Source organism: Chiloscyllium punctatum, chromosome 42, assembly GCF_047496795.1.
Source record: "Chiloscyllium punctatum isolate Juve2018m chromosome 42, sChiPun1.3, whole genome shotgun sequence".
Classification (NCBI taxonomy): Eukaryota; Metazoa; Chordata; class Chondrichthyes; order Orectolobiformes; family Hemiscylliidae; genus Chiloscyllium; species Chiloscyllium punctatum.
Genome location: NC_092780.1, coordinates 46327051 through 46343490, shown reverse-complemented (window position 1 = coordinate 46343490; position 16440 = coordinate 46327051). Strand labels below are relative to the sequence as shown.

The 16440-nt window shown below is 48.8% G+C and overlaps 1 protein-coding gene across 1 annotated transcript in view; it reads left to right on the top strand.

Annotated features, from left to right (window-relative positions):
- Positions 1-14270, top strand: part of LOC140465932 (1-phosphatidylinositol 4,5-bisphosphate phosphodiesterase delta-3-like) — a 155850-nt gene extending 141580 nt beyond the window's left edge. The window contains exons 12-15 of the mRNA XM_072561913.1: positions 6989-7167; positions 9544-9679; positions 10589-10738; positions 13642-14270. Of these exons, the coding sequence (XP_072418014.1) occupies positions 6989-7167; positions 9544-9679; positions 10589-10738; positions 13642-13730 (554 nt within the window). The 3' untranslated portion in view covers positions 13731-14270. The remainder of the gene's footprint in view (positions 1-6988; positions 7168-9543; positions 9680-10588; positions 10739-13641) is intronic.
- Positions 14271-16440: the final 2170 nt, after the last annotated feature.

The following is a 16440-nucleotide window of genomic DNA, read 5'->3' as shown; positions in this document are numbered from 1 at the left end:
CAAGTTTAGGGTGAGAGGGGAAAGATTTAAAAGGAACCCAAAGGGCAACTTTTTCACGCAGAGGGTGGTGCGTATATGGAATGAACTGCCAGAGGATGTGGTGGAGTCTGGGACAATTATAGCATTTAAAAAGCATCTGGGTGGGTATATGAATAAGAAGGGTTTAGAGGGATATGGGCCAAGTGCTGGAAAATGGGACTAGATTCGTTTAGGATATCTGGTCGGCATGGACAAGTTGGACTGAAGGGTCTGTTTCTGTGCTGTATATCTCAATGATTCTATGTCTCTATGTACTTTAAAGTGTAGTCATTGTTGTGATATAGGAAATGGACCAGTTCACACACAGCAAGCTCCCACAGTCCCATGATAATTAACAGATAATCTGTTTCTGCGATGTTAATTCAGAGTTACATATTGGCCAGGGTGGTAAATGGGGTCCAAGTCAATGTGTTTGTTGATAGAATTCTGGTTGGAATGCCATGATTCAAAGTATTCTCATGCATGTCTCTGTTTGGCTTGTCCTAGGATGGATGTGTTGACCCAGTCAAAGTGGTGTCCTTCTTCATCTGTATGTAAGGATGGGACAACACATCCATCCTGGGACAAGCCAAACAGAGACACGCGAGAATCCCTCAAAGCATGGCATTCCAACCGGAAATCTATCTACAAACACATCGACTTGCACCCCATTTACCACCCTCAGAAAAAGAACAGGAACTGACATCACCACAGGAATTGACATCACCAACCCAAGGAAACCTCAGAACATAAATGGAAGGCAGGGCACTAACACCAGTGCTTCACCGGAGGCTCACTGATGATGTTACCTAGTATAGTGACGAAACATCCGAAAAATTAACTTTCCAGCTCAGCGAACAAACCTATATACAGAACCTCAGCCTGAGCTACAAATCTTCTCTAAACTCTTTAATACGACCTCCACCTTGAACATGCTCAAGGATTGTCTCTCCACAGCCCAATGGGAAAGAGAGTTCCAGGGAGTCACTGCCCTCTGAGAGGAGAGAATCCCCTTCACCTCAATCCTAAATGGCCTGCTCCTTATTTGGAGACCGTGGCTGGTTCAATGCCCAGCTGTTCCTGGCCAAGGAAGCATTCTTCCTTCATCTGTCGCTGTTGAGACATGGATATGCTTCGAAGGAATGAATCAGATGTTTGGCTGTTTTAATTGGTTGTGTTATTGGGTCTGAGTAAGATAGAATGGAGGAGGCCACTCAACCCCTCATGTATCTTCAGTCAGATCATGACTAATCTGTATCCTAACTTTTCCACTCACTTTCGCTTCATATCCCTTAACATCCTTGCTTAGTATTAAAATCCCAATTGATGGTCAAGTTAGATCCCAGAGTAAACATAGATCATGTGTTTATGTATTTAGTTTTGTTTAGTTAGATAAACTGGCGGTTAATCACTGAGATCTTTGCCTGGTTTGGAGGATTTGAGCTACAGAGAGAGACTGAACAGGCTGGGGCTGTTTCCCTGGAGCGTTGGTGACCTTATAGAGGTTTACAAAATCATAGAACAATACAGCGCAGAACAGGCCCTTCGGCCCCTGATGTTGCGCCGACCTGTGAACTATTCTCAGCTCATCCCCCTATACTATCCCAAAATCATCCATTTGCTTATCTAAGGATTGTTTAAATCACCCAAATGTGACTGAGTTGACTACCTTAGCAGGTAGGGCATTCCAAGCCCTTACCACTCTCTGCACAAAGATTTTGCCTCTGACATCTGTCTACAATCTATCACCCCTCAATTTGTAGTTATGCCCTCTCGTACAAGCTGATGGCATCATCCTAGGAAAAGGTCTTTCACTGTCTACCCTATCTAATCCTCTGATCATCTTGCATGTCTCTATTAAATCCCTTTATTCCTGATGAAGGGATTTTGCCCGAAACGTTGATTTCGCTGCTCGTTGGATGCTGCCTGAACTGCTGTGCTCTTCCAGCACCACTAATCCAGTATCTATTAAATCCCCCCTTAGCTTTCTTCTTTCCAATGAGAACAGACCCAAGTCCCTCAGCCTTTCCTCATAAGACCTTCCCTCCAGACCAGGCAACATCCTGGTAAATCTCCTCTGCACCCTTTCCAATGCTTCCACATCCTTCCTATAGTGGGGCGACCAGAACTGTACACAATATTCCAAGTGTGCTGCACCAGCGTTTTGTATAGTTGCAGCATGATATTGCAGTTCTGGAACTCAATCCCGCTACCAATGAAACCTAACACACCGTATGCCTTCTTAACAGCACTATCCACCTGGGAGGCAAGTTTCAGGGATCTATGCACATGGACTCCAAGATCCCTCTGTACATCCACACTACCAAGGATCTTTCCATTGACCCAGTACTCTGCCTTCCTGTTATTCTTCCCAAAGCGCATCACCTCACGTTGAGCTGCATTGAACTCCATTTTCCACCTCTCAGCCCAATTCTGCAGTTTATCCAAGTCCCCCGCAACCTGTAACATTTTTCCAAACTGTCCACTACTCCACCAACTTTAGTGTTGTCTGCAAATTTACTCGTCCATCCACCTATGCCTGCGTCTAAGTCATTTATAAAAATGACAAACAGCAGTGGTCCCAAACAGATCCTTGTGATACATCACTAGTAACCAGACTCCAGGCTGAATATTTTCCATCAACCACCACTCGCTGCCTTCTTTCAGAAAGCTAGTTTCTAATCCAAACTGCTAAATTTCCCTCAATTCCATGCCTCTACATTTTCTCCATCAGCCTACCATGTGTAACCTTATCAAAGGCTTTACTGAGGTCCAAGTATACCATGTCAACTGCCCTACCCTCATCTACATGCTTGGTCACCTTCTCAAAAAACTCAATGAGGTTTGTGAGACACAACCTGCCCTTGTTTTTACCACCTTGACGAAACCATGTTGACTATCTGAAATCAAATTATTGCTTTCTAGATGATTATAAATCTTATCTCTTATAATCCTTTCCAAAACCTTTCCTACAACAGAAGTAAGGCTCACTGGTCTAAAATTACCTGGGTCATCTCTACTGCCCTTCTTGAACAAGGGCACAACATTTGCAATCCTCCAGTCCTCAGGTATTAAACCTGTAAACAATGACGACTCAAATATCAAAGCTAAAGGCTCTGCCATCTCCTCCCCAGATTCCCAGAGAATCCTCGGATAAATCCCATCTGGCCTAGGGGACTTGTCTACTTTCAGTCCTTCTAGAATTGATAACACCTGTTCATAACTAACCTCGATCCTTTCTAGTCTAATATTTAATACCTCATTCTTCTCCTCTACAATATTTTCCTTTTCCTGAGTGAAAACTGATGAGAAATGTTCGTTTAGCACCTCTCCGATCTCCACAGGGTCCACACTCAACTTCCCACTTCTGTCTTTGACTGGCCTTATTCCGACCCTAATCATCCTTTTATTCCTCACATACCTATAGAAAGCTTTAGGGTCCTCCTTTATTCTGTTTGCTAAAGACTGCTCGTGTCCTCTCTTTGCTCTTCTTAACTCTCTCTTTAAATCCTTCCTAGCTGATCTGTAACTCTCCATCGCCTCATCTGAACCATCTTGTCTCATCGTCACATAAGCCTCCTCCTTCTTAACAAGAGATGCAATTTTCTGTTGTAAACCACGGTCCTCTTACCTTATCACTTCCTCCCTGCCTGACAGGGACATACCTATCAAGGACACGCAATATCTGTTCCTTAAACCAGCTCCACATTTCCATTGTCCCATCCCCTGCATTTTCCTACCCCATTCTATGCATCCTAATTCTTGCCTAATCGCATTATAATTGCCCTTACCCATCGGTAACTCTTAACCTGTGGCATTTACCTATCCCTTTCCATCGCTAAACTAAATGTAACTGAATTATGGTCACTCTCTCCAAAGTGCTCACCTACAACTAAATCAAACACCTGGCCTGGTTCATTACCAAGCACCAGATCCAGTGTGGCTTCCCCTCTTGTCGGCTCTTCGACATACTGTGTCAGGAAACCCTCCTGTACACATTGGACAAAAACTGATCCATCCGACGTCCTAGAGTTATAACATTTCCAGTCAATGTTGGGGAAGTTATAGTCCCCCATAATGACCACCTTATTCCTGTCACTCCTACCCAGAATAATTTTGCCAATCCTCTCTTCCACCTCTCTGGAACTCTGCGGAGGCCTATAAAAAACTCCAAGAAGTGTGACTTCTCCTCTCCTGTTTCTAACCTCAGCCCATACTACCTCACTAGATGAGTCCTCATCAAAAGTTCTCTCAGCCACCGTTATACTATCCTTGACTAACAAGGCCACACCTCCCCCTCTTTTACTGCCTTGCCTGTTCTTAATGAAAGATCTAAACCCTGGGACCTGCAACACCCATTCCTCACCCTGCTCTATCCATGTCTCCGAAATTGCCACAACATCGAAGTCCCAGGTACCTATCCATGCTGCAAGCTCACCTACCTTATTTCGGATACTTCTGGCATTGAAGTAGACACACTTCAAACCACTTCGCTCTCTGCCAGCACATTCCTGAGACCCTGAAATCCTGTCCCTGTCCTCCCTACTCTCATGCTCCTGTGCACTACGACCATACCTCCGGTTCCCATCCCCCTACTGAGCTAGTTTAAACCCACTCGAATAGCACCAGCAAATTTCCCACCCAGGATATTAGTACCCGTCTGGTTCAAGTGAAGACCGTCCTGTTTGTACAGGTCCCACCTTCCCCAGAATGAGCCTCAATTATCCAAGTACCTGAAACCTTCCCTCCTGCACCAACCTTGTAGCCACGTGTTCAGCTGATATCTCTCCCTGTTCCTTGCCTCGCTATCACATGTCACGGGTAACAAACCAGAGATAACAACTCTGTTTGTTCTAGCTCTCAGCTTCCACTCTAGCTCCCTGAAATCCTGCCTTACATCCCGATCCCTCTTTCTATCTATGTCGTTGGTACCTTCGTGGACAATGTCTTGAGGCTGGTCACCATCTCCCTTCAGGACCCCAAAGATACGATCTGAGACATCATGGACCCTGGCACCTGGGAGGCAACACACCAACCACGAGTCTCGCTCGTTCCCAACAAGCCTTCTAGCTGAGCCTCTAACTATTGATTCCCCAATGACTAACACACTCCTCCTTTCTCTCCTTCCCTTCTGTGCAACAGGGACAGGCTCTGTGCCAGAGACCTGGGCCCCACTGCTTGCCCCTGGTAATTCGTCCCCCTCAACAATATCCAAAACGGTATACATGTTTTTCAGGGGAATGACCACAGGATATCCCTCCACTGACTGTTGTTTCCCTTTTGAACAGTCACCCAGCTTTCTTCGTGCCTAGGAGTAACTACTTCCCTGTAACTCCTATCTATCACAGCCTCTGCCTCCCGAATGATCCGAAGTTCATCCAGCTCCCGCTCCAGTTCCCTAACACGGTCTTGGAGGAGCGAGAGTTGGGTGCACTTCCTGCAGATGTACTTGAATGGGACACTATTGGCATCCCTGACCTCAAACATCATGCAGGAGGAACATTGCTCTCCCTGCATAAGGAGCATGGATAAGATAAATAGACAAAGTCTTTTCCCTGGGGTGGGGGAGTCCAGAACTAGAGGGCATAGGTTTAGGGTGAGAGGGGAAAGATATAAAAGGGACCTAAGGGGCCACTTTTTCACACAGATGGTGGTACGTGTATGGAATTAGCTGCCAGAGGAAGTGGTGGAGGCTGGTACAATTGCAGCATTTAAAAGGCATTTGGATGGGTATATGAATAGGAAGAGTTTGGAGGGATATGGGCCGGGTGCTGGCAGGTGGGACTAGATTGGGTTGGAGTATCTGGTCAGCATGGATGGGTTGGGTCGAAGGGTCTGTTTCCATGCTGTACATCGCTATGACTCTATGACTATGACAGGAGATTTTTCTTTCCCGGAATAACAAACGTTTGTTACACAAAAGAAATGAAACAGAAATTAGATAAACAGGGACAAATAGAATGATCCCTCAACCTGCAGCAAAAGAACATTGTGCATTCCAGAGACTCAAGCTCAGAGAAATTACACCCTCTATCTCAGCTCTTTAGGATTCTACTTAACAAACTCCAAACAGCTTCTTGGCGTAGACTCCGGAGACAACAAATCCTTTCCAAATCTACTGACGTGAACATACTGTAAACGCAAGAACCTGAACTTTCTCAACTCTAACAATCTGCAGATTTCCACCCAGACTCTCGTCATTTCAAACGTTTCACACACTTGTAACTTGTTGCTTGAAATGCTCTGAATCTTTCTTATAGGAGAGAAACTAAATTTGCTTCTGAACACAACACTGGCCAAATTGAAAAGAAAGCTTGCTCTTCTGAGATTCTACTGAATGGAAAACAAAGCTCATAACCTTACATGTTTACTCTACCCAGCATAAATCCAACATTATCAATATCTTTTTGCATTAACACCACAGGGTCCAGCCACCTACTCTTTCATAAAACATTGAATTTATATCTCTGTTTCAGAAGAAGCTTATTTTTCTTAAAAAAAGAAAACCCCTCACAGAAATAATTAATTTCCATCTGCATCTATTTTGAAATCCCATTTCCAAAAATGATGTTAATATATAAATTATACATCCTTCATCATATAAGCAATAATCTATTGACCTTAGATTAAAAGTTATTAAATTGAGCCCCAGTACATACCCCTTTTTGTGGGAAAGAGTTCCACATGAATACCAAGCTTTGCATAAAGGAGTGTCTCCTAACTTCTACTCACATTAGTCTGGTTTTAATTAGAATGTTCTATCGTATTTGACTTAGACACACCAGTAGAAAAGGTTTCTATCTCAGAGCCCCACCAATCCCTTTGATCATTCAAAGGTCCTTATAAGATTAGATCACCCCTTAACTACTTATATTCTCGGGAAAACAAATTCAGTTTATGTGACCTCTCTTTGATCATTGATCAATTGTTTTCTTTTCTGTTAATTGGTATATTTTTTGACTTTATCTAGTGGCTCTGAATTTCCAGAAACCCGGGACTGAGATGGACCTAAACAAAGGGAAGTTCCGGCAGAATGGTCGGTCTGGATACATCCTGAAGCCCAGTTTCATGAGGATTGGTTCCAATCCGTTTGATCCTGCCAGGGCGAAACCAGGGGCAGGCCTCAAGGAGACACAACTAATAATTGATGTAAACATCCTTCCATTCTTTTTCCTTTAACAGTGAAACTATGTGCATTTGGGGTGAGCAAAAGACCTGGATAAAATTAGAGTTGGATCAGTCCTGCTTAGCCTGTTGGGAGGGGAGCAGGTGACTTGTTGATCGAGTTGGAATGCTGTGACTGATCAGGAACTCCATTATCCATGGGATATTGTGATGGCCAGATAGTTGGTCGTTCATTGTGTCCAGCTTTTTCCATGTTTCTGTGTAAGAACAATGCCTGGGATTCCAAGACCCTGCCCCAGGACATTCTGTCAACAATGGAAATGCAAGTCAGGAGCGTTGTTTATCGAGGGACTGACCCACAATGACCTGAAATTGCCTCGTTAATTCTACTTTGCGTCTTGTCGTACAGTCCTTACCTGTCAGCCAGAAGCAGTACGTTCAAGTCCCACTTGCCCTGGAGATGTTTATAACACATCTGAACAGGCTGTTTAAAAAGACAGCGGGAAATTACCATATCCTATTGTACAGGATCTATCTGTAGCATTCCAACATCACTTCAATATAATACAGCAATGAGACTGTAAAGATACAGTACAGTAGAGGATTGTCTCTCACATCAATTAATAAAGTCTACAAAGATGTTCTGAGAGTGATACGTTGGGTATCTCTAACCATTTTCTCTGTTCCCAGTGTCTTGGACAGGGGGCAGCACAGTGGCTCAGTGGTTAGCACTGTTGCCTCACAGCGCCAGAGACCCGGGTTCAATTCCAGCCTTGGGCGACTGTCTGTGTGGAGTTTGCACGTTCTCCCCATGTCTGCGTGGGTTCCTCTGGGTGCTCGGGTTTCCTCCCACAGTCCGAAGATGTGCAGGTCAGGTGAATTAGCTATGGAAAATTGTCCATAGTGTTCAGCGATGTGTAGGTTAGCTGCCTTAATTAGAAGTCCTTCAGGGTTACAGCGATAGAGTAGGGGAATGGGTCTGGGTGGGATGCTCTTCACAGGGTCGGTGCGGACTTGTTGGGCCAAATGGCCTGTTTCCACAACGTGGGCCATCTATGGTTCTATGAGTTGTTCAATGATTACCATCTCACGCTCACTCAAAGTGATATTGGCAGACTAAGAGAATGCGTGAAACTGGATTTCAACTCAGATAATTTGCAACTTTGGATTTTCAGAGGATACTTTCTCAGGGTTGTATTGTTAGAACCAGAAGAGAACATTCAAGACTTGAACAGGCCTTTGACTGAGGGAATCCCTGGGGAATGTAACTGGGTTTACTTCTGCTGACCTCCCCATGCTTCATAGCCAGTGGCAGCAGTAGAGTGAGATATTCATCACCCACTTCAGGGCCTTAATTTGGGTTGGGGCAAAATGGGTGTCCATTAACTATCCATCCCAGACTTAATCAAGGTTGACGTGGAAATGTGGCAGAGTCTCCCTCTTCCACCCCGCCCCAACTTCTAATACACTTCGGTTACATTTCACCCTGTCGTTGTATTGCCTGTAATTTACAGGGTTATGGGATAGTTTGATGGAGGTTTTCAAGTTGTTCAGGGGAAGAAAAGGTCAAGGGGAGTTAAGATGCAGACTTTGAGATCTGGACATCTTTCTTATCTTTTGGTTCTCTTTTATTTCTGCTGTTGCTTTTATTTTGAGATTCTGATTTTGTAACCAAGATGGTGCTGGAGAATAGCAATTTTGTAGACTTTTCACAGTACTCCTGTATTCCTACACGTGGCGATAAAATCTAATTCTAAATTCTAAAAGGATAAAGGGAAATTGTTTCCAGTGCTTTCAGAATCTAGACCCAGAGTGAGTGGTTCAGAGATGAGAACCAGACACTTTCAAAGTGAAATTAGGAGACATTTTTGTACACAAAGAAACAGCCTCCCACAAGATTCTGGGTGAGTTGTAAATTTGAAACCTGTGATTGAGATATTTTGTAATTATCCAAAGGTATGAAAGGATATGGTCAAACAAGGGTCAGTCCTGATGCCATTGAATGACAGAACAGACTGAAGGGATGAATGCCCCTGTTTCAACATTCTTGTTCTCTCTTAGCTTTTGCTTGTTTGATGTGCACCAGAATATTCTTGCTATCTTTGTTTCCTGGGAAAGCCTCTGCTGTTTCACATCTGGAGATAAATCCTTGGCTCTTCTCCTTTCATTGTTAAAGTTTTGTCCTGTTCATGTCCCAGGATGTCTCTTACCCTTCATCACCAACGAAGCTTCTGTTTCCTCTCCCAAGTATCTTTCCTCATAATCTCCTGCTGTCTGCACTGAATCCCAAATCGCTGATTGTCTCTCTCCCCATCTCTCTCGGTCTGCTTCCAACTGCTGATGAATTATAGTCATTCTCATGTAGAACCCCATGTTCTCACACTGAGGTCTCTTTTTCAGATTATTACAGCTCAGCAGCTCCCCAAAGTCAATAAGGATAAAAAGAATTCCATCGTGGATCCCCTGGTGCGTGTGGAGGTACACGGAGTTCCTGAAGACAACAGCACCCAAAAGACCCGCCATATTGAAAATAACGGTAAGCGGTTGTCTGAGGAAGTTATAATGTAAAGAGTCTTTCCAAAAATCTTGGCAATGTTACAGTTAGTGACTCCTGAGGATGGCGTAGTGACCATACTGTTAACCTGTTGCAGAGATTGGAGGGTCTCCAAGTGGAAAATGAAGTGTTGTTCTTCCAGCTTGAACTGAGCTTCACTGGAGCGCTACAGCAAGCCTTGGGACAGAGATGTTGGCCAGGGGACATGGTGGTCTGTGAAAGTGGCAGGCAACTGGACACTACATAGAAACATCACAAAGCAGTCATCCAGTCTGCATTCCATCTTCTCAATAAACAGGGGACCACATTGTGAATGGTGAATTGGCTCATAGTTTGGAAGTGGTCCACTAGGTATCTGCTATGCTTCATTTGCATATCAGTATACTTAAATGAGGTGGGGTGGGGGAGTGTGTCACTTATCAATGACTGCAGAGATAAAGTAGACACGAACTGCAAGGCCTCCAAGGACCTGCAGCTGATGACATGTTTCTGCTGGATCAGAGATATTGGAGGGGGAGGTCTCCTGGTGAACTCCGAGAACACTCACCGTAGTGGGATTTGGGAAAACCATTCAGGGAAAGAGAGGAGGGTTACACCATCTTCACAAATGATTCTCCCTGTGGGACACAAGAAGATGCCAGTCACGACGGAAGGACACCCAACTGGGCAATGAGTGGCCTCCCCTACCAGTCCTCACCAGCAGGCCCCCAGCTGCCATGGCAACAGAGAGGAAATCTCCCTGTTCTCAGCTAGGCCAAGATTCCCAAAACTATTCCACCCACTCTGCAGACAATGGGGCCATTCCCTTTGAGACTACATGCATCCCAGTGACATGGAGGGAAGCCCCAGTCAGATGCTTCACAGTGTCTCTCTGTTTTTACTGGATTGCAGGATTTAATCCAGTCTGGAATGAAGTGCTCCGGTTCACCATCAACGTTCCCGAACTCGCGCTCATCCGATTCATTGTTGAAGATTATGACTCAACCACCAGCAATGATTTCATTGGACAGTTCACGCTCCCATTCACCAGTATGAGAGAAGGTAATCATCACTTTAACCCCTTGTCCCGACACTGCCTCACTCCCCGGACACTGCCCCGTCCTCACGAACGGCGAGAGGGGCAGAGTCACGTGGAGAGGGGCAGAGTCACATGGAGAGGGGCAGTCACGGGGAGAGGGGCAGTGTCACGGGGAGAGGGGCAGTGTCTGGGGAGAGGCGCAGAGTCACGGGGAGAGGCGCAGAGTCATGGGGAGGAGGCAGAGTCACGGGGAGGAGGCAGAGTCACGGGGAGAGGGGCAGTGTAATGAGGAGAGGAGCAGTGTTGGGGGGAGAGGAGCAGTGTCACGGGAAGAGGGACAGTGTCGGGGGAGAGGGGCAGAGTCACGGGGAGAGGGGCAGAGTAACGGGGAGAGGGGCAGAGTCACGGGGAGAGGGGCAGAGTCACGGGGAGAGGGGCAGAGTCACGGGGAGAGGGGCAGTGTCACGGGGAGAGGGGCAGTGTCACGGGGAGAGGCGCAGAGTCACGGGGAGGAGGCAGTGTCACGGGGAGAGGGGCAGTGTCACAGGGAGAGGGGCAGTGTCACGGGGAGAGGGGCAGTGTAACGAGAGGGGCAGTGTTGGGGTGAGAGGGGCAGTGTCGTGGGGAGGGGGGCAGTTTTGGGGGGAGAGGGGCTGTGTGGGGGGAGAGGCAGTGTTGGGGGGAGAGGGGCAGTGTCAGGTGGAGAGGGGCAGTGTCAGGTGGAGAGGGGCAGTGTCAGGTGGAGAGGGGCAGTGTCAGGTGGAGAGGGGCAGTGTCAGGTGGAGAGGGGCAGTGTCGCGGGGAGGGGGGCAGTGTCGCGGGGAGGGGGGCAGTGTCGGGGGGAGAGGGGCAGTGTCGGTGGGAGAGGGGCAGTGTCGGTGGGAGAGGGGCAGTGTCGGGGGGAGAGGGGCAGTGTCAGGGGGAGAGGGGCAGTGTTGGGGGGAGAGAGGCAGTGTTGGGGGGAGAGGGGCAGTGTCGGGGGGAGAGGGGCAGTGTCACGGCGAGAGGGGCAGTGTCACGGCGAGAGGGGCAGTGTCGGGGGGAGAGGGGCAGTGTCGGGGGGAGAGGGGCAGTGTCGGTGGGAGAGGGGCAGTGTTGGGGGGAGAGGGGCAGTGTTGGGGGGAGAGGGGCAGTGTCACGGCGAGAGGGGCAGTGTCGGGGGGAGAGGGGCAGTGTCGGTGGGAGAGGGGCAGTGTCGGTGGGAGAGGGGCAGTGTCGGTGGGAGAGGGGCAGTGTCGGTGGGAGAGGGGCAGTGTCGGTGGGAGAGGGGCAGTGTCGCGGGGAGGGGGGCAGTGTCACGGGGAGAGGGGCAGTGTCGCGGGGAGGGGGGCAGTGTCGGGGGGAGAGGGGCAGTGTCGCGGGGAGGGGGGCAGTGTCACGGGGAGGGGGGCAGTGTCACAGGGAGAGGGGCAGTGTCGGGGGGAGAGGGGCAGTGTCGGGGGGAGAGGGGCAGTGTCGGGGGGAGAGGGGCAGTGTCACGGCGAGAGGGGCAGTGTCACGGCGAGAGGGGCAGTGTCGGGGGGAGAGGGGCAGTGTCGGGGGGAGAGGGGCAGTGTCGGTGGGAGAGGGGCAGTGTCACGGGGAGGGGGGCAGTGTCGCGGGGAGGGGGGCAGTGTCACGGGGAGAGGGGCAGTGTCGCGGGGAAGGGGGCAGTGTCGCGGGGAGGGGGGCAGTGTCGGGGGGAGAGGGGCAGTGTCGCGGGGAGGGGGGCAGTGTCACGGGGAGAGGGGCAGTGTCGGGGGGAGAGGGGCAGTGTCGCGGGGAGGGGGGCAGTGTCACGGGGAGAGGGGCAGTGTCGTGGGGAAGGGGGCAGTGTCGCGGCGAGAGGGGCAGTGTCGGGGGGAGAGGGGCAGTGTCACGGGGAGAGGGGGCAGTGTCGGGGGGAGAGGGGCAGTGTCGGGGGGAGAGGGGCAATGTCGCGGGGAGGGGGGCAGTGTCACGGGGAGAGGGGCAGTGTCGTGGGGAAGGGGGCAGTGTCACGGCGAGAGGGGCAGTGTCGGGCGGAGAGGGGCAGTGTCACGGGGAGAGGGGGCGGTATCACTGGGAGAGGGGCAGTGCTGGGGGGAAGGGCCGTGTCGGGGGGAGAGTGGCAGTGTAACAAGGAGAGGGGCAGTGTTGGGGAGAGAGGGGCAGTGTTGGGGAGAGAGGGGCAGTGTTGGGGAGAGAGGGGCAGTGTTGGGGGGACAGGGGCAGTGTCAGGTGGAGAGGGGCAGTGTCGCGGGGAAGGGAGCAGTGTCACGGGGAGAGGGGCAGTGTCGGGGGGAGAGGGGCAGTGTCGGGGGGAGAGGGGCAGTGTCACGGGGAGAGGGGGCAGTATCACGGGGAGAGGGGGCAGTATCACTGGGAGAGGGGGCAGTATCACTGGGAGAGGGGCAGTGTCGGGGGGGAGAGGGGCAGTGCCTGAGGGAGAGGGGCGGTGTCACGGGACAGGGGGCGGTGTCACGGGGAGAGGGGGCAGTGTCACGTGGAGAGGGACAGTGCCACAGGGAGAGGGGGCAGTGTCACGGGGAGAGGGGGCAGTGTCACGGGGAGAGGGGCAGTGTCACGGGGAGAGGGGCAGTGTCACTCTTTGGGGCGAGGGAGGGGTAGTTGATGTGGTACCCCCTGTCCCACCAGACTATCAGCTCCTCACAGACCTGTATCTCTCTGTAGTCCCATCCTGACTCCTTTCTGATCTAGTGTTACTGGGATATAACCTGTTAACTTGGCTCATGCTTTCACCTTGTCCCTGATTGTGCAGCCTGTCCCTCGGCTGCAATGGAGTCACTTGCCTAAGGCTTTGATTCTGGATGTGATCCCTATCCCCCCCCCCCTCCGTCCCTGTGACAGTATCTTGCTGCTACATATCCCTTGTTGAAACTATTTCTCGCTGTATCAGTGTCTCTCCCTTCCCCATTTTAACTTGTTTTTCTGTTTGTACCCACAGGTTATCGCCACATCCACCTGTTGTCCAAAGACTCTGCCTCTCTGTCACCAGCCACTCTCTTTGTCCGGATCAGGATTAAGAGTTTATAGTGTGGAGCGAGCAACCCTCTCACAGTCTGCCTGAGTGGCATGAACTCTTACTGTGACCCACTCTGCCCCTCCTTGCCCAGTGCCAACCACAGCGAGTCCAGGGGGTAACAGTACATGAATGAAGAGACTCCTTATCCCACACAACTGCATTTTAAACAGCATGATATAGATATAACTCACTGAAACTGCTCTGAAACCAGCTTTACTCTCGATCATTTCTAACCTGGCAAAGGGCTGACCTCAAACTATTAATCAAATCCTAGATCATGTGCAATCTAGACCCTGCCAGAACATTGGCGGAATCCTAACCTCTTTCAAAACACAAGCTCAAAAGGCCTTTAATGTGGACTCATGAATTAGTACCAGCACGTATCTGAGACAGTTCCTCCACAGTCTAAAACCAGGAACACTGAGTATGCAGAGCAGACAATTCTAATCTTGCAGCTTAATTAAATTCTAACCTCATGTACTTGCATCATGCAATTATTTGTGTTTTATCAGTGTGTGTAAATATATATATAAAGGCAGTTGTTTACTTTACAGTGTAGTCTGCAGTTGTTCTGTGAAAACTCCCATATTCATCATGACTTCAACCTACAGCCCCCAGCAATAAACCTCAATAAGGAGGGATAATGGTTTGACAGCTGCACAAATCATTTCAAAAGGCAATGTTTATGCACTCAGGAGCCCACTTTCTGTCCTTATACACAGCTTTCTACTTCAGCCTTTCACAGCTACACGAGTTTTTACTTAAATAAAGATGGAGGGAGGAGGCACCAAAGTGCTGGGTTCATAACATCCAGCAATGCCATTGTGACCAACACCAGACAGTATTCCACACGAGGACCAGGGTGTTCCACTTGGAAAAGTCCCTGCGGAATATTGACAAAGGAGGAGAGTTTGTGTCTGGTGGTGGCATCCAACTGGAGATGGCAGAAATAGCAGCTGTGATCCTTTCGATGTGAATGCTGGTCAGGCAGGAAATATGGGCAAGGAGGTTTCTGGGAGGGGAGGGCAGGGCTGAGGGTTGGAGTGTGGGCATTGGGTCAGACAAGGCTGAGAGTCCTGACAACCACAGGAACAGAGAATCATTGGTGAAGGAAAAAAGGGAGAATATGTCTGCACCCCCTCCCCCACCCGTGGAAGGTGGGATCATCAGGTAACGACAGGAAAACTGGGAGAACGGAATGGAGTTTTTACAGGAAACAAAGTGTGAGAGTGGATAGTTGAAGTATCTCGGTTTTTTAATAACTTTTTTCTAAATGTTTTGTAAAGGTTTTATAAATGACTTGGATGAGGAAGTGGAAGGGTGGGTTAGTAAGTTTGCCAATGACAATGGTGTTGTAGACAGTGCAGGCTACAACAAGACATTGACAGGATGCAGAGCTGGGCTGAGAAGTGGCAGATGGAGTTCAATCTGGATAAATGCGAAGTGATTCATTTTGGAAGCTTGAATTTGAATGCTTGGCAGTGTGGAGGAGCGCAGGATCTTGGGGTCCATGTCCATAGATCCCTCAAAGTTGCCACCCAAGTTGAGATGGTTGTTAAGAAGGCGTGTGATATTTTGGTTTTCACTAACAGGGGATTGAGTTTAAGAGCCATGAGGTTTTGCTGCAGCTCTATAAAACCCTGGTTAGACCACACTTGGAATATTGTGTACAGTTCTGGTTGCCGCATTATAGGAAGGATGTAGATGCTTTAGGGAGGGTACAGAGGAGATTTACCAGGATGCTGCCCAGATTGGAGGGCATGAAGAGAGGTTGAAGTGAGCTAGGGCTTTTCACTCAGGAGAGAAGAAGGAAGAGAGGTGATGTGATAGAGGTGTACAAGGTAGTGAGAGGCAGAGATGGAGTAGATAGCCAGAGACTTTTCCCCAGGTCAGAAATGGCTGTCACAAGGGGTCATAATTTTAAGATGATTGGAGGAAGGTATTGAGGAATTGTCAGAGGTAGGTTCTTTACACAGAGAGTGGTGGGTGCGTGGAATGCACTGCCAGCGGTGGTAGTAGGGTCAGAGACAGGGACATTTAAGCGACTGCTAGACACGCACATGGATAGCGGTAAATTGAGGGGTGTGTGGGTTAGGTTGATCTTAGATTAAGATAAATGCTCAACACAACATCGTGGGCCGAAGGGCCTGTACTGTGCTGTACTGTTCTGTGTTCGATGCAATGTTGGGAGCCGATGGGTTTGTAATGGGTATCTATCCCCAGAAATGGAAATAGAGATGTTGAGTCAGAGATGGACCAGGTGAAGGTGAGAGCAGGGTGGAAATTGGAAACAAAATTGAAAAGAGAGGGAAGCAGCACTGAAGATATCATCAATACTGGAGAAAAAGTTGTAGGGAGGATCCTGAGTAGGACTGGAACAAGGAATATCCCACAAAGAGACCAGCGTAACTGCGACCCACAGGAGCACCCACAGCCACCCCTTTGACATCAAGAAAGTGAGAGGAGTTAAAGGAGCAGTTGGTAAATTGACACAAAATACCAGAGGTGGCTGGAAGGTAGAAGACAGAGGATAGTGGTGAAGGGTTGCTTTTCAGACTGGAGGCCTGTGACCAGTGGAGTGCCACAAGGATCGGTGCTGGTTCCACTACTTTTTGTCATTTATATAAATGATTTGGATGCAAGCATAAGAGGTACAGTTAGTAAGTTTGCAGATGACTCCAAAATTGGAGGTGTAGTGGACAGCGAAGAGGGTTACCTCAG